The 18,491-nt window shown below is 40.2% G+C and overlaps 1 protein-coding gene across 1 annotated transcript in view; it reads left to right on the plus strand.

The window, feature by feature from the left end:
- DGKI (diacylglycerol kinase, iota) overlaps positions 1–18,491 on the plus strand; it is a gene marked incomplete at its 5' end in the record, with an annotated part of 321,800 nt that overhangs the window by 149,889 nt on the left and 153,420 nt on the right. Inside the window, one exon of the mRNA XM_010831746.1 lies at positions 2,814–3,013. Within this exon, the coding sequence (XP_010830048.1) occupies positions 2,814–3,013 (200 nt within the window). The remainder of the gene's footprint in view (positions 1–2,813; positions 3,014–18,491) is intronic.

Raw genomic sequence — 18,491 nt, forward strand, 5'->3', positions numbered from 1 at the left:
TGTGGATGACAATAAATAAACTGTGGGAAATTCTGAAAGAGATGGGAATACCAGACCACCTGATCTGCCTCTTGAGAAATTTGTATGCAGGTCAGGAAGCAACAGTTAGAACTGGACATCGAACAACAGACTGGTTCCAAATAGGAAAAGGAGTACATCAAGGCTGTATATTGTTACCCTGCTTATTTAACTTATATGCAGAGTACATCATGAGAAATACTGGACTGGAAGAAACACAAGCTGGAATCAAGATTGCAGGGAGAAATATCAATAACCTCAGATATGCAGATAACACCACCCTTATGGCAGAAAGTGAAGAGGAACTAAAAAGCCTCTTGATGAAAGTGAAAGAGGAGAGTGAAAAAGTTGGCTTAAAGCTCGACATTCAGAAAATGAAGATCATGGCATCCGGTCCCATCACTTCATGGGGAACAGATGGGGAAACAGTGGAAACAGTGTCAGACTGTATTTATTTGGGCTCCAAAATCACTGCAGATGGTGACTGCAGCCATGAAATTAAAAGACGCTTACTCCTTGGAAGGAAAGTTATGACCAACCTAGATAGCATATTGAAAAGCAGAGACATTACTTTGCCAACAAAGGTTCATCTAGTCAAGGCTATGTTTTTTCTGTGGTCATGTATGGATGTGAGAGTTGGACTGTGAAGAAGGCTGAGCGCCGAAGAATTGATGCTTTTGAACTGTGGTGTTGGAGAAGACTCTTGAGAGTCCCTTGGACTGCAAGGAGATCCAACCAGTCCATTCTGAAGGAGATCAGCCCTGGGATTTCTTTGGAAGGAATGATGCTAAAGCTGAAACTCCAATACTTTGGCCACCTCATGTGAAGAGTTGACTCACTGGAAAAGACTCTGATGCTGGGAGGGATTGGGGGCAGGAGGAGAAAGGGACGACAGAGGATGAGATGGCTGGATGGCATCACTGACTCGATGGACGTGAGTCTGGGTGAACTCTGGGAGTTGGTGATGGACAGGGAGGCCTGGCGTGCTGCGATTCATGGGGTCGCAAAGAGTCGGACACGACTGAGCGACTGATGTGATCTGATTGAACAACTGTTAGTAGTATCTACTATAGTTAAATATACATCTAAACTTACAGCATAGCAATTCTACTCATTGTATGTATGTATCCACCAAGAAATACAAGAAAGTTTGCCTCAATAATAGCCCCAAACTTGAAACAGCCAAATGTTTACCAGAAGAAGAGTAGATAAATATACTTTTCTGCTGCTAAGTCGCTTCAGTCGTGTCCTACTCTGTGCGACCCCATAGACAGCAGCCCGCCAGGCTCCGCCTTCCCTGGGATTCTCCAGGCAAGAACACTGGAGTGGGTTGCCATTTCCTTCTCCAATGCATAAAAGTGAAAGGTGAAAGTGAAGTCGCTCAGTCGTGTCCGACTCTTAGCGACTCCATGGACTGCAGCCTACCAGGCTCCTCCATCCATGGGACTCTCCAAGCAAGAGTACTGGAGTGGGGTACCATTGCCTTCTCCGATACTTTTCTATTACTCAGAAATAATGATAAGCAAAAGATGTCAGACATGAGACTATATGTTGGATGATTTATATGAACTTCAAGTTCAAACACATTGAATCTATGGTAATAGAAATCAGTTAGTGGGAGGTGAGAGGAGTATAAATAGATCGGAGATTGGACAGAAGCACTGGGAAACCTTCTGGTTGCTGTAAATTGCCTAAAACTTAATCTGGATGGAGATTCACATATGTGTATAAAAATGTTCATCAAACTGTATAAGACAGTTTGGGCACTCTCTATGTATGCTGTAACCAAACATATTATTTGATTTTAGTTCATCCTTGTAAGGGTGAGTGATACTAAAGTAATTTTATTTTATTTTATTTTTTTTTTACTAAGGCAGAGAAGTTATGCTAATTCATTGCAGAATTTTAATGTTGGATTGACTTTTCATTTTGTGGCTACTGTAGTGAACCAAGCTCTTATTGTGCTTGATTTTGATCCTCAAAGCTGCTTTACTTTTCAGAATGTTTTCAACTGAGGATTATTATTTTGCATTTCATTGATCTTATACAGATTAGGAGTAGTTTGAGGAGGTTTTAGGTAAGAAGGAAAAGCTTGCCTGAAGTTTGAAAATTTTTCTAAGGATGGGTAGCATATTTTAATATAATGCATATTTAATATATAACTATAATAATTATATAATATATAAATATATTTATATATTAGCGATAGTATAGTGGCTGTCTTAAACTATGTATTTTGTCTTTTTAAATATTCTTTCTGTTTTGCACACATTAGTTATTTAATGGAAGTAGATAACAAAAAGAGCTTTTGTATTAACCTAACATGATTAAGGCTGAAAATACATAAAAGCAAAAAGTGGCTGTCAATGAGGATTTGTGATCAAGCTTTCAAAAGTTTAAACATTTTAGCTTATTTGTATTCATGATTTACCCAAGGTTTCCCATTTTACTCACAACTAACAGCTTTCACTAAGTGTTTTTCAAAGACCTTTAGATTATATGCAGTGGACTTGGGGTTTCTGGGTTTCCTGAGTAGTAATTCTTTTTTTTTTAAGATTTTTTTTAATGTGGATCATATTTAAAGTCTTTTTTGAATTTGTTACAATGTAGCTTATGTTTTTTATGTTTGGGTTTTTTGACTGTGAGGCATGTGGAATCTTAACTCCCCGACCAGGGATTGAACCCGCACACCCTACATTGAAAGGCAAAGTCTTAACCACTGGACCACCAGGGTAGTCCCTCCTGAGTAACTCAGGCACTAAGCTCTTGTTTCCTTTTGCCTCTTGTCTTTACAGGCTGCCCTGCAAGTCGGAGGCCATGGAGAAAGGCTGCACCAGTGTCGGGAGGTCATGCTGCTAACTTACAAATCCATCCCCATGCAAGTGGATGGGGAGCCCTGCAGGTTGGCCCCGGCTATGATTCGGATCTCACTGAGGAATCAGGCCAACATGGTGCAGAAGAGCAAGAGGAGAACGTCCATGCCTTTACTCAATGAGTGAGTCTGCCCTCGCCCACCTTTGTGAACACGGAGACCGTGGCGAGCAGGGCACTGAGCATGTGCATGGCCGGAGGCCTCCCTGTGCTGAGAGAGGAGAATAGTCCAGGGACCTCAGCTGTCCCTTGGCCTCTTGCACATATTTCTTCTTCATGTTTACTATACGGTGACCACACGCTTCTTTCAGGAGTAATTGTTGTATGTTAGATTGATGATGCTTTTTCACCGACCACCCCCTTGAGTATATATTGACTGGGACCAGCAGAAAATCATTGAGTGGTTCAGGGTCATAAAACCTGTCTGGTTAAACGTGTTTGCTTTCATTTTAAGAAGGCACTGTTGGCCTCCTCTTCTTGACCCTGGTCACTTGGAGATTGTTGGTTTCTCCAGGGCAGAAGGTTGGCAGAACTGGGTTTTGGCTCACCTCTCCCCATATTGCATCTCCTTCTGCTTGTTAGTGGACTGTCCCTTTCCCAATGCTCCCAGTTTGGAGTGCATATTCTCTGATGCTTCGACTCAGTTTTTCCATTGATGGAGAGCATCCTGTTATCTAATAGATGAGACCTGACCCATGACTCAATGCCTGAACAAAATGTAGCCCTCCTGGACCCTTTCCTTTCTTGGGTGCTTTGATAAACTGATTTGGAAAAGGTGATAATGACTGGCTATGTTGAGTGCATATTCATTTTATAGAGTCCCTTTATCTAATTTTTTTTCAATTGTATTTCCATTTATTAGCAATAAAAACATAGAAACCAAAATTAAAAACAATACCATTTACAATCACTCAAAAACCAAAATACATACATATAAATTTAACAACACATGTACAGTATTTGTATACTGAAAACCACAAAGCTCTGGTAAAAGGAAACCAAAAAAAATCTTAAGTAAATGAAGATATATAATCATTTTAATAATTTGGAAAACTCAAGGCAGTTAGGATGTTGATGATCACCAGATTAAGTTATTGATTTAATGCAAAGTTACCAAAATTCCCGTAATACATTTACAATTATTTATTTATAATTAAACAGATATTCCTAAACTTATAGATTCTTTGGGATTTGTAAGCTTTATTTTTATTTTTTTACAAATTTTATTTTTAAACTTTACAATATTGTATTAGTTTTGCCAAATATCGAAATGAATCTGCCACAGGTATATCTAATTTTTGATTGAAAAATGTCTATTTGGGGTTAGAGAAAGGGATGAAGAAACATGGGGATTTGGGGCATCGTTTTGTGCCTCTTCTATATATCATGCCCCTGTGTCTGACCTGACTTAAGGTAAGGCCATTTCTGGTTTGAATTTTGGCCATTCTTGTGTCACAGTGAGGTACCCTCGGAGGTGCTCCTCCTGTTTGTGGCCCGTGATGCATGGTTATGTATTTGTACTGAATGGCTGGCTTCCTCTAGTGCCTGCAAAGCAAGGGCATGCTTTGCCAAGGGATTTACTGAGTCAATGTGACAACTATAGAAGTGCGTAGAATGAACCCATGACACAGGGGTCATGACTCTCTGCCAAAGCTTCGCCCCTGTTCTGAAAAGGCAGATGTTGAAGAGTAGCATTCACCGGGGCTCATAAAGCGTTTTCCTCTGTAGCCTCTGCTTCTAAGCTTGAGGGGTCTTCTCTCCTCTGCACCCTCTTATTCGAGAATCACTCTGTGCTTGCCCAGCATTTTTCCTAGACCCTTATCCACAGGGCTGGTGTAGTTGCCTTTTTCATTTTGTTTACATTTTGCAGCTAGAGAAACTCTAGGGTCATTTCGGCTGCTTTTTCTATCCTCCGCCTTTCCCTGCTATTAGGTTGGATATACACTTCATGAGTTTCAGGCAAGGTGTCAGCAGTAGTATACAGCTGGCCATACTCTCTCTTAAAAATGTTCAGAGTTAAGCTGTGAACTATCGGTTTGAGAGAATATCTGAACTACAAAGTGGTAAGTCCTCTCTGAGATAGTCCAGGTTGTTTTGGGTCACTTATAGGTCACTTGTTAGCAGGGCTAAAATTTCTTAGTATCTACAGGCAAACAGCTCTCATTTTCATGCCTGGTGTTTCTACCGTTAATAGCCTTATCCGACATGTAATTATTTTGGGGTGTTTAGTTTCAAACAATTTTTGCCCTTGAGAAAAAAAAAAGTTGTTTTTGTTCAGAAACTGTATTAAGAATTTATTGGGGCTTTCTTCATATATTAAAATCAAAAGTAAAGAGTTGGGTTTTTTGGTACATGTGGTACATATGATGTGACTTCACAGATTAAGCTGCGAGGGTGTTCAAGCAGCGATTTCATCTCAAAAATGCAGTTACTTGCCACCAGGGGGCAGTGGTGCCTCCATCTAGGCAGCCTCAGACTCAAAGATAGACTTCTGTGAAATGGCAGTAATAATATTTTGTCCGTTTCTTAAAAGGACATATATATATATATATAATCTTAAAGATTAGCAAAGATCTTGATTCCTACTTATTAAAATAATCCTTCAACACTGCATTTTTAGAAAATCTGTCACCCACTACTCTTATTCACCCCCTGTGATTAGACCGCTTCTTTCTGTTTGGAAATCCAGCTTTTTCCACTAAATTTCCAAGTGGCGTTTCCAGTGTAACGGAAGCCCGGCCACTGATACCTCCTTAGGTGTTTTCTTCCACGTTCTGAGTCTGTCAAGCTTTTCATTCTTTAGGCCACCGCTGTGCAAAGTTCACCTTTGCAGTCCAGACAGAGAGCAGTAGGGCCTGTCTTGAACGTATTTCTGCTCTCCTGTTGCTCTTCTTGAGTTTGTCCCTTCCTTCCTTTTCATCTGTTCGCTTTGGCTCGAGTTCACACTCCCATCGACACATCACCTTCCCTGAGAATCCTTTTCCTTCTGCTTCTGGCCATTCAATACACCACTCGGCGTTCCTACAGCGCTCTTGTTACTTCTGTCACACCGTTTATCAAAACTAGTGTCCTTACTGGTTGACTTGTCTCCTCTGCTCTGGGGGGAGACCCTGGGGTTTTCCTCGCAGGGTCCCCAGTGCCTGTCTGTGTGCGGAGTCTTAATGTTACGTGGTGAACAAGGGACTCCCACATGCACCAGATCTATAATGTCCCATCTGTTGCATTTCTCAGAAACCGATTCCAAAATAACATAAATCTAAAACTTTGTGAGTATAAAAATAATATAGAAAATCTCTTGATCGTATTTTATGGTAGCAAGTGGAAGATATATGCTTAAGAATTTCAAGATCTGGTACACATGGATGGCTGGAGAAAATCCCATGAGAAACAGCTAAATGGTTTTCATGATGCCCCTCGATCGTTACTTCTGCAAAAAAAAAAAATTTCTAAAAAAGTATTTCTTGGCTTGTGATCCCATTTGCTATTACCATATACAAACTAAAAGACTAGCTTGGCCCATTAGGTTCACTATCCCCTCCTCTGCCCACCCCATTGATACGGAGCATATGCCTTTATATGTCATTTATGGCTTATGAATCTACTTCAGATTTGACGCTAATAAATACCATCCACCCCAAAAGTAATTGAGCAGGTTTGTCTAGGTTCATATTCATGTATTAGTGACATGATAGCCAGATAAATCTGATCTTGCTATTTGAAAGGCACTCTTGAAGGAGATCAGAAGTTCTACATGAACTCAGGTCCTTAGGAAAATCTTAGCCTGAGTTCTCTAGCAATTAAGACAGCATTGTGAAGGGTGACTGCATACTCCAAGGGAAAGGTTTTCAGTTGGCAGACTCTGAATTGGGCAACTGGGTTCCACCATCCTGGGCTGCTGAGTACTATTGGTGATAACTGATAGCCCTTTGAGGATAATAAGGAGTTAATTCGTGGGAGGCTTCATATAAGAATTTACATACCCAGCAGAAATGAGGGAGTAGGGTTATAGGGAAAAGATGGATTGGGGAAAAGTGTTATACTGAAACCATTCAAATGGTCTGAGAAAGTAAGAGTTGTTACTAATAACATAAAAGTAACAGGAAATGTGGGGTTTCATTTCTTCAGTTCCACATTTTATCTTTTGTGGTAGCCATAGAAGATCCTCTCTTTTATTTTATTTTTTTTAAAGGAGGGGTAGAGAACAGAGAGAAGTCTATGGTTTCACTCCGCTGCCAAGAGTATCAGTGGAATTACAGCATCATTGTGATGAAATTAGGCTTTCTTGGTATGACCGTAAAGTTTTTGTTGGGTGGCTCTGTTCAAGATGGTTTTTCTTTTGACATGAACATTTCAACAAAGCCCTGGACTCATGAGGACTATTTGTTAAACGATTCAGTTTACCTTGATTCTGCTGGAAGATGAGTCGACTGGGCCAGCCTACCACCTCTGTGTGTGTGTGTGTGTGTGTGTGTGTGTGTATGTCTATGCACACGCACAGATGGATGCCCTGTGAGACCTAGAGCCAGAGAGGACCGTGGTGCCCGCAGCCCCGTGCAGCACCGCTCTCCTGCAGCAGCTGCAGGCGCCCTGCCTCGCGCCCCAGTCTGCGGCTTGCCTGAGCCCCAGCCCTGCCATGTGTCCCGTTGGCTTCGTCGCTATCACTGGCTTTTTGGATTCTTTCTGTGGCTGGCTTAGTTTTCCTTTTCTTTTCATTCACTGTTTGGTGACGCGCTCATTTAAGTTCTGTTTAAATTTTGTGTGTCTCTCTTTCTCTCTCCCGGCTTGTTCCCTGTGTGTCCACGCTGTTTTGCTGACTGTCTTCGCTGCTCATTCCCTGCTGCCTCTAGTATCCATCAGGTGCAAGCTGCGGACCTGCGGAGAGTGTCTGCCCCCCCAGGCTCCTTCACCATGTGAGTACAAAACCGTTCTGTTTTTACATTGTGTCTCTCAGCCTCATCTCCTCCTCAGGGCCAGAGGACCTGCTTCCTCGTCCTTCACAGGTCTGCTTCTCAGACAAAGAACCGCCTTGCTGTGATTGTCCACGTTAGCCCTTCTTTGATTTGAGACGCAGCTGTGAAGTTCTCTGTGTTTTATTCATCTCAGTCTTCTATGAGTTCACAGTTTAAGTTTTTTGATTAGATACTTCAGGGTCCAGAGTTGCATGGGGTTGTATGAAATTCCATACCAAGCTTTGGTTTCTATGGAAAGTAAACCCATTAGGCCATTCCATCATCTATGGCTCTGACCTTGAAGCAGCACCCGCTACTCTTGATTCTGTGGGTGGACCCCTGAAATTATTGATATGTGTGGAGCTTTGAGTGTACGTACGTGCAAAGAAGCACCCGCTACCCTTGATTCTGTGGATGGTCCCCTGAAATTATTGATATGTGCGGAACTTTCAGTGTATGTACGTGCATCTGTGCATTTTTCCGGGTTGAGCATCCGTAGTGGGAATAAATGATCAGTGACCCAAAGTTGTTAGTGATTGGCAAAATGCATTGTATGCATAGTAGTTTGTACTTAGCACACTTTATGCTTTTTTTTTTTTTTCTGGTGAAGAACAGAAAGAAATTATTTTTTTTAGCACTTCAGGACTTTTTTATGCTGTTTCTTCTTTCTTGCCCTTGCTTCTTTTCTCCATCTTACATATACTTAATATAATATTATGTTTCAGGTGCTGTTAAAGGTGCTTTACATATGTCAACTAACTTACTCCCCAACACCCCTATGCTATAAGTGGTATTATTGCCTCCATGTTATATATGAGGGATCTGATGAACAGAGAAGTTAAGTAACTTCAGGAAGGTCACACAGCTAATAAGTGGTAGACTAGGATTCATACTTCTGCAGGCTGTTTTCAAAATTCATGTTCTTAACAATTTATAATCTGCTGTTTTTTATCTATCAGTATCCTTTGTATTTCTCAGAGCTCAGTTGAATAACTGCCTTTGCTAAGAACTATGCCTTGAGTATTTCTGGTAGAACTAGTTATGTCCTTATTGGAATTCACTATTATAATGTTGTACTTATTATAGTTCTCAAGGTATAATTGATTAGTACTAATTATATTAGCTCTATATCTGTGTGTATCCCACACTACACTTAGGCCACTTGAAATCATTTGCAGTATCTTCCTATGACTTTTGTATTCCCAGGCCTGATCACAGACCTTAACACAGAGTATTCTGAAATTAGAAAGAATTGTTTGTTGGTTGGTGGAATGAATGAAAGAATGCATGCCTAAATAGAACCGTGCCAATATCTAACATCCAGGGATGTGCCAATGCGATTCCTAAAGTTCAGTTATTATATAATTTTACTTTCAACTCTAATCTTGTGGAAACATGCTTATTTATTCATTTATTGCAAAATGTTTTTTTTTAACTTTATAATATTGTATTGGTTTTGCCATATATCATCATGAATCTGCCACAGGTATACATGTGTTCCGCATCCTGAACCCTCCTCCCTCCTCCCTCCCCGTACCATCCATCTGGGTCGTCCCAGTGCACCAGCCCCGAGCATCCAGTATCGTGCATCGAACCTGGACTGGCGACTCATTTCATATATGATATTATACATGTTTCAATGCCAGTCTCCCAAATCATCCCCCCCTCCCTCTCCCACAGAGTCCAAAAGACTGTTGTATACATCATTGTCTCTTTTGCTGTCTCGTATATATGGAATTTAGAAAGATGGTAACAATAACCCTGTATATAAGACAAAAAGTTTTTCTAAAAGTGTTATTTTGTACTCGCTCTGTGTCCGTTGCTGTTTTCTGCCTGGTATTTAGGGTTGAGCACAACAACCCTATACTTTCATGGAACTCAGTATTGACTGGTCAGACAACAAGAAAATAGCATTTACTTTCTAATTTGGCAGCTGTTACTGGGGTATATTTTTCTACATAAGTCCTGTTCAGTAAATTTGAGTCCAGAATGGCTCTCAGTGTTCATTATTTTCAGCACCTTTGTTGATAGAGTTCAAACAATTGAGAATATCAACAGCAGACACGCAGGTGATATTTGTCATATTTCTATTGCCATTTAAGCTTTGGTTGTGTTCGTTTTCATCATATAATTTAAATGCGGCTCTTTGTTCCTTTCTTTTCTTTTTCCAGGCATGTATGCTATAGGAAGGTGAACTGTCCTGTTAGTTTTCATAGATTATAACAGGACCCCAGATATGACCACTTAAAACTTGACTATTGATCTAAAGTATTTTATACTTATATATGCTATGTTAATTAGTGCATATTATAGATTTTATATCTGTATAACTGATGACTTATATAATAAGTATTTATTAGAGTATTATTCTAAAAATTCGATAACTAAACACTGTCCAATAGAGCAAGGAAAGTGGAGAAAAAATCCAAGCACAATAATAAGCATTGTCTTTATATATTGGGCTGGCCAAAAAGTTGGTTCGGGTTTTTCTCTAAGATTGTATGGAAAAACCCAAACTCACTTTTTGGCAAAGCCAATATTATGGCAGAGGTAAATTTAGCTTAGACCCACTCCTGTGCTGCCGTTGGCAGCAGTGTTTCAGAATCACATTAACCTTGCCTGGGTCCTCACGAAAGTCAGGATTCCAGTTTAGGGAGCTAAACTTTTTTTTTTCTTTTTTTACTCTTGTATCAGCTATTCTCTGCTCAGAACAACTCTTTTTTACAGAAGGTCTTTCCTTTGGGAGAAACCTCTTTATGCTGTTTCTAAAGCAAATGTTACTTTCATAAAGCAACTTGAATTATCTTTTCTATTTAGCTTTCCTATGACTTTTTTTTTAATTAGGGAGGAAGTCATGGTTTTGACAACATAATGCATAAATTATTAGGAATTGCGGCATACTATTAATATGTGCTTACAGGGGAAATTTCAGCTTTACACAAAGGAGAACCTTGAAATTTTTGTTTTGACCATATATGAGGGTAAACTGAACTGAACTGGTGAGGGTAAAGCATCTTCCTGCCAATTCAGGAGACACAGGAGACTCAGGTTCAATCCTTGGGTCAGGAAGATCCCCTGGGTGGGGGGAAAGGGCAACCCACTCCAGTATTCTTGCCCAGAAAATCCCATAGACAGAGGAGCCCAGTGAGCTACATCCATGGAGTTGCAAAGAGTCAGACATGGCTGAGTGACAACAACAGCAACAAATCAAAGGTATTTAGTGCCTTCATCCAATAGAACAAAATAAAGTAAATGAATTATTTCACTACAAGTTTTATGTTCTGTATCTTTTTTTTTTTTTTTACATCAGAGAAAAGCTATAATTCCCAGAGTTGGCTTCAGTTCAGTCGCTCAGTCGTGTCCAACTCTTTACAACCCCATGGACTGCAGCACGCCAGGATTCCCTGTCCATCACCAACTCCTGGAGCTTGCTCAAACTCATGTCCATTGAGTCAGTGATGCCATCCAACCATCTCATCCTCTGTCATCCCCTTCTCCTTGTGCCTTCAATCTTTCCCAGCATCAGGGTCTTTTCTAATGAGTCAGTTCTTGGCATCAGGTGACCAAAGTATTGGAGCTTCAGCTTCAACATCAGTGTCTCCGATGAATAATAGGGACTGATTTCCTTTAGGGTTGACTGGTTTGATCTCTTTGCAGTCCAAGGGACTCTCAAAACAGTCCAAGGGACAGTTCAAAAGCATCAATTCTTTAGCACTCAACTTTCCTTACGATCCAACTCTCACATCCATACATGACTACTGGAAAAACCATAGCTTTACTGGACAGACCTTTGTTGGCAAAATAATGTCTCTGCTTTTTAATATACTGTCTCGGTTGGTCATAGCTTTTCTTCCAAGGAGCAAGCATCTTTTAATTTCATGGCTGCAGTCACTATCTGCAATGATTTTAGAGCCGGAGAAAATAAAGTCTGTCACTGTTTCCATTGTTTTCCTGTTTTCCATAAAGTGATGGGGCCAGATGCCATGTTCTTCATTTTTTGAATGTTGAGTTTTAAGCCAGCTTTTTCACTCTTCTCTTTCACCTTCATCAAGAGGCTCTTTAGTTCCTCTTCACTTTCTGCCATGAGGATGGTGTCATCTGCATATCTGAGGTTATTGATATTTCCCCTGGCAGTCTTTATTCTACCTTGTGCTTCATCCGGCCCAGCATTTCACATGATGTACCCTGCATATAAGTTAAATAAGCAGGGTGACAATATACAGCCTTGATGTACTCCTTTCCCATTTTGGAACCAGTCCATTGTTCTATGTCCTGTTCTAACTATTGCTTCTTGACCTGCATACAGATTTCTCAGGCCAGTCAAGTGGTTTGGTATTCCCATCTCTTGAAGAATTTTCCTCAGTTTGTTGTGATCCATACAGTCAAAGGCTTTGGCATGGTCAATAAAGCAGAAGTAGATCTTTTTTTTTTTCCTGGAATTCTCTTGCTTTTTCTATGATCCAATGGATGTTGGCAATCTGATCTCTGGTTCCTCTGCCTTTTCTAAATCTAGCTTGAACATCTAGAAGTTCTTGGTTCATGTACTGTTGAAGCCTAGGTTGGAGAACTTTGAGCATTATTTTGCTAGTGTGTGAGATGAGTGCAATTCTGTGGTTGTTTGAGCATTCTTTGGCTTTGGAATGAAATGGTATTGGAATGAAATACCTTTCTTTGGTATTGGTATGAAAACTGACCTTTGCCAGTCCTGTGGCCACTGCTGAGTTTTTCTAATTTGCTGGCATATTGAGTGCAGCACTTTTACAGCAGCATCTTTTAGGATTTGAAATAGCTCAACTGGAATTCCATCACCTCCACTAGCTTTGTTCATAGTGATGCTTCCTAAGGTCCTCTTGACTTCACATTCCAGGATGCCTGGCTCTAGGTGAGTGATCGCACCATTATGGTTATCTGTGTTATGAAGATCTTTTTTGTATAGTTATTCTGTGTATTCTTGCTATCTCTTCTTAATATAGCATACCTTGTAACCTGGCCATTCTTACTTTTTTTCTTTTTTATAAAGATATAATTGACAGCTAGCATTATATTAGCTTCAAGTGTACCACATAATTATTCAGTGTTTGTTTATATTGTGAAATGATCATCACAGTAAGTCTAGTTAATATTGAGTTGGCCAAAAAGTTCATCCAACTTTTTCCATATGAAACCCAGTATCTATCATCATATATAGTTACAATAGTTTTTTCTTATGATGAGAGCTTTTAAGATCTCTTAGCAACTTTAAAATAGACAATGCAATGCTATTAATTCTAGTCACCATGTAGTCACCACATTACATCCCTAGGATTTATTTATTTTATAATGGATGCTTGTACCTTTTGACTCCCTATACTCCATTCACCCTTGCCTCCTCAGTGCTCCTCAAAGAATTATTAGAGCAGTCCCTCAATTAATAAATTCATTATAATTAATGCCTTTACAGTAGAATCCCTGTTGAAGACTACATACACGCACTATCTCATAAATCCTGAATATTAATGTTATGTGGTCATGCCCAAAAAGCCCCCAAAAGTGTGTAACTGTAAAATGAGTCTTTCTGGAACTCTTTCACTTTTAGGAGTTCTTTTCATTAAGTTCTGTTTCTCTCCTGCTCTTCCTTTACCAAAATGAAATAATGTGAACTGGTTACATCTAATGTATTCATTTTTTATCTTTCAAAAATATTATTCAGTGTCTACTTTAGATGCCAGATACTCTGTGGGAGTCTGGAGATAAGAGATTAGAAAGCTAAGGTTACTGCCCTGGAGAAATGGATGCACTGTAGGAATAGACCTAGTGTTAACACAATTATGACACAATGTGAGAAGCATCCAAATAGAGATTCTGGTTGTACTTCATGTGAATAACCTTTTATTGAGTATTTATTATATTTGTTTTTATACTTTAAAATTAATATAGGGTCAAATTGACTTTTTTGATATATAGTTCCCACTTTCAAGACATGTATCGATCCATTTAGCCAGCATCAAAATCAGGCTATAGAAGGGTTCTGTCATTCCAAAAAGCTGCCTTGTAATCTATTTCCTTTATGATCACACCCTCTAATCCCTGCGTCTCTCATCTCAGCCTCTGGCAACGGCTGATTGTTATAGTTTTGTGTTTTGAAAAAGTGAAAGTGTTAGTTGCATCAGTCATGCCTGACTCTTTGCAACCCCATGGACTGTAGCCCACACTAGGCTTCTCTGTCTATGGAATTCTCTATGCAAGAATACTGGAGTGGGTTGCCGTTTCCTTCTCCAGGGGATCTTCCTGACCCAGGGATTGAACCTGGGTCTCCTGCACTGCAGGCAGATTCTTTACCGTCTGAGCCACCAAAATTGGCAGCCCCAGTTTTGTGTTCTAGAGAATGCCGTATACATGGAATCACACAATATGCAACCTTTATAACTGGTTCCTTTGCGTAAACATAACATCTTTGATATTTATCAGAGTTGTTGCATATAATAATAATTTGTTCCTTTTTGTTGCTAAATAGTATTCCCTGCATGGATGTTTCCATTTATTTACCCAATAACCCAAAAGGACATCTGGGTTATTTCCAGTTTGGGGTTATTCTGAATAGAGCTGCATTAACATTGATTAACAAGTTTTGTAAAAACTAAGTTTTCATTTTTCCAGGTTAAACACCTGGGAGGGAGTCCAGGGTCATCTGGTAACTTTATGAGAAATCAACACACTGTTTTCCATTGTGGTTGTACCATTCTGCATTTCCACCAACTGTGTATGAGAGTTCCTATTGTCACCTATCTCTTTCAGCACTGAATAATGTCAATATTTTAAAATTTTAATCATTTAATACCAGTGTCTTTTCATATGACTACTTGCCAGCTTTTATATATTCTACAGTGAATCATCCTCTCAAGTCTTTTGCACATTTCTTAAACTGGGCTGTTTGTTTTCTTCCTGTTGAGTAAGATGGTCCAGTATTTTGGATCCAAGCCTTTGTTAGATATGTGTTTTGCTTAATCATTTCTTCGTTTTAGAAAGCAGTGGAATCAGCTTTCAGACCACAACTTCTGACTCATCTTTGAGCGTTAGTTGTATTTTCAGAGCCTTTTCAGCGCTGTTCCTGTTTGTCTGGTGCGTGCCCCACCGAGTTGCAGGGTGGAATCTGAGTGGAGGTCTGCTCTGTAGCTTTAGTTCCCAAAGTCTGTGGAACTATGCTTAGGGCCAGAGTCACACATTTGCAGTTGAGGGATGAACCCAAGTTCATGAACGTCCCTGTGGAGTTGCTTCCCCAAGCTCCTGCCTCTCTCTCTCTCTCTCATTGCCCTCCACACTGTCCCATTTCTTGGGGCTCCCTTCTGCCGCCTCCAGGACCAGGGAAGGAAAGGACGGGAAGAGAAAGAGAAGCATGGTCGTTTATCCCACCCTCTTGGGACCACAGCTCCTCTTATCAGAGAGGAAGATTCCCTTTCCTCAAAGTTTTTTTTTTTTTTTTAAAGTATAGTCGAGTTACGATGTTTGTGTTAATTTCTACTGGACAGCAAAGTGACGCGGTTATCCATATGTACATTCTTTTTCATATTCATTTCCATTATGGTTTATCCCAGGATGGTGAATATAGTTCCCTGTGCTCTCCAGTAGTACCCTGTTGTTTACCTTCCTCTCTTGATAGTTTTAAGTACCTAAGACCTTTGTCATTGCTGCCGCCAGCACAGCAAGATTGCCTGAGTGCTGAATTGTGAGAAGATGGAGCAGGAATAAAAGAGGAAGATGTTCCCCAGTTTCTCTACTCATTCATAGTCCCTTTCCTATCCTCACATCAGCTCAAGGGCTCTCCTAGAGCTTTCTCTGCCTTTGCCTGTTGTCCATTTTAGGCTTTGTACTGCCTGGACTCCAGACTAGGATTGATTAGAGGTCAAAGGAGGAGAGAACTCACCATTAGTTGGATGGTATTTTAAATTCTGGTCTTCTCCCCGTCATTTATTTTTCGAGTTCTTAAATACCTGTTTTATGCATTCTGTCCAGGTTTTATGGCTGTATTCATTGGGGGAAAAGAATGGTGGGTGCTTACCTTCCTCACCCAGAATCAGAACTTCTCTGCTGGTTTTTTTTTTTTTTTGGCTGCTTTGAGTCTTAATCACTGCACAAGAGAGGGGATCATCTCTGTGTTTTGCAGGATCCTTTGTTTCTGGGTGCAGGCTCTCTAGTTGTGGCACTCGAGCTTCAGTAGTTGCAGTACGTGGACTTAGTTACACCATGACATGTGGGATCTTAGTTCCCTGACCAGGGATTGAACCCGCATGCCCTGAATCCCAAGGCAGACTCCCAATCACTGGACCACTGGGAAAGTCCATCTGCTGTCTTTTAAAGCAGAGAGTTTTCACACTGTATCCTCTTTTTACCTGATACAGTAACTCAGAGGGTACCATAGCTAAGCTCTGCAGAGAAACCAATGTGTTTTGAACTGCAACCAACCAATGTTAATTGTAATAGGCAATCTTGCACAACAGTCAAAATTTAAACATAAACAAGATGTTTCCCAATGCTAAACTGCATGGATTTACTTGTTATCTTGGGGAAGGCAGAGTTAGACACAGGTCCTTGAGAAAAGTGTGAATTGTTACCTTTGAGCACAACCTGACTATGACTCTGCATTCTAAACTTGCTTCCAATTAAGTGATGGCTTCTTGGTAAAGGATGAAAGCAAATTGACTTTTGTTTTAGGAAGAAAGGGAGTTTTACTAAGAGAAAGAGAAATATTTTTGATGTGTCTATTTTTTTCTTTTGAGTTGAGTTTAATAATTTATTTCTTGAGAAATAACCAAGAGAGAACCAAGAATCTTTCATCTTCATGACTGGAAAAATATAAATTGGTCACAGGTGGTTTAATATTTGCATGCCTCTGGCCAAGAAAGTAAACTAGAAAATTCTTTGAAATGCTTTCTAAAAATTTGGTCATTTTGTCTCCAACTAGTCACATCAAACCTTTTGTTTCAGCATTTTATTGAATTGTGTAATATGCTATGAAAGGCCTATTTATTTTGTTTATTCAGTACTGGCCCTTTAATTAGAAAATAAGATTCAGTATGTTTTTTCCAAAACCCTTTCTCTTTTCCTTTCTTCTTTCAGTAAACTTCACTCTTCCACACCCTGGACTCTCTCAGGGAGTAGGAAGAGCCTCGTCAACATAGAAATTTACATGCATGCCTTTGGAAACTATGGGGTTTACCTCTAAAGTAGCCAGGAAGACCCACCAGACATGGTTTGCCTCGGAATGAATTAAGCTTAGTGGTGAACACACCAACTTCATGGAACCTCAGGATGGATAGCACCTCTGGGCCTGTTAAACCTTCAGAAGAGGGCTTCATGCCTGGAGCAGGAATCTGCCCGTATTTTAGTCCATGAATAATTATTTTTGGGGTCATAATTTCTGGACCCAAAAACCAACTGTGGTGGTACTAAAAGGGCCTAGGTAAGCATCACTACGAACAAAGCTAGTGGAGGTGACAGAATTCCAGTTGAGCTATTTCAAATCCTGGAAGATGATGCTGTGAAAGTGCTGCATGCAGTATGCCAGCAAATTTGGAAAACTCAGCAGTGGCCACAGGACTGGAAAAGGTCAGTTTTCATTTCAATCCCAAAGAAAGGCAATGCCAAAGAATGCTCAAACTACCGCACAATTGCACTCATCTCACATGCTAGTAAAGTAATGCTCAAAATTCTCCAAGCCAGGCTTCAGCAATATGTGAACCGTGAACTTCCTGATGTTCAAGCTGGTTTTAGAAAAGGAAGAGGAACCAGAGATCAAATTGCCCACATCCGCTGGATCATGGAAAAAGAAAGAGAGTTCCAGAATAACATCTATTTCTGCTTTATTGACTATGCCAAAGCCTTTGACTGTGTGGATCACAATAAACTATGGAAAATTCTGAAAGAGATGGGAATACCAGACCACCTGACCTGCCTCTTGAGAAATTTGTATGCAGGTCAGGAAGCAACAGTTAGAACTGGACATGGAACAACAGACTGGTTCCAAATAGGAAAAGGTGTACGTCAAGGCTGTATATTGTCACCCTGCTTATTTAACTTATATGCAGAGTACATCATGAGAAACCCTGGACTGGAAGAAACACAAGCTGGAATCAAGATTGTTGGGAGAAATATCAATCACCTCAGATATGCAGATGACACCACCCTTATGGCAGAAAGTGAAGAGGAACTAAAAAGCCTCTTGATGAAAGTGAAAGAGGAGAGTGAAAAAGTTGGCTTAAAGCTCGACATTCAGAAAACGAAGATCATGGCATCCAATCCCATCACTTCATGGGAAATAGATGGGGAAACAGTGGAAACAGTGTCAGACTGTATTTATTTGGGCTCCAAAATTACTGCAGATGGTGACTGCAGCCATGAAATTAAAAGACGCTTACTCCTTGGAAGGAAAGTTATGACCAACCTAGATAGCATATTCAAAAGCAGAGACATTACTTTGCCAACAAAGGTTCATCTAGTCAAGGCTATGGTTTTTCCTGTGGTCATGTATGGATGTGAGAGTTGGACTGTGAAGAAGGCTGAGCGCTGAAGAATTGATGCTTTTGAACTGTGGTGTTGGAGAAGACTCTTGAGAGTCCCTTGGACTGCAAGGAGATCCAACCAGTCCATTCTGAAGGAGATCAGCCCTGGGATTTCTTT

This window comes from Bison bison, unplaced genomic scaffold (genome assembly GCF_000754665.1).
Source record: "Bison bison bison isolate TAMUID 2011002044 unplaced genomic scaffold, Bison_UMD1.0 scf7180017864530, whole genome shotgun sequence".
NCBI lineage: Eukaryota > Metazoa > Chordata > Mammalia > Artiodactyla > Bovidae > Bison > Bison bison.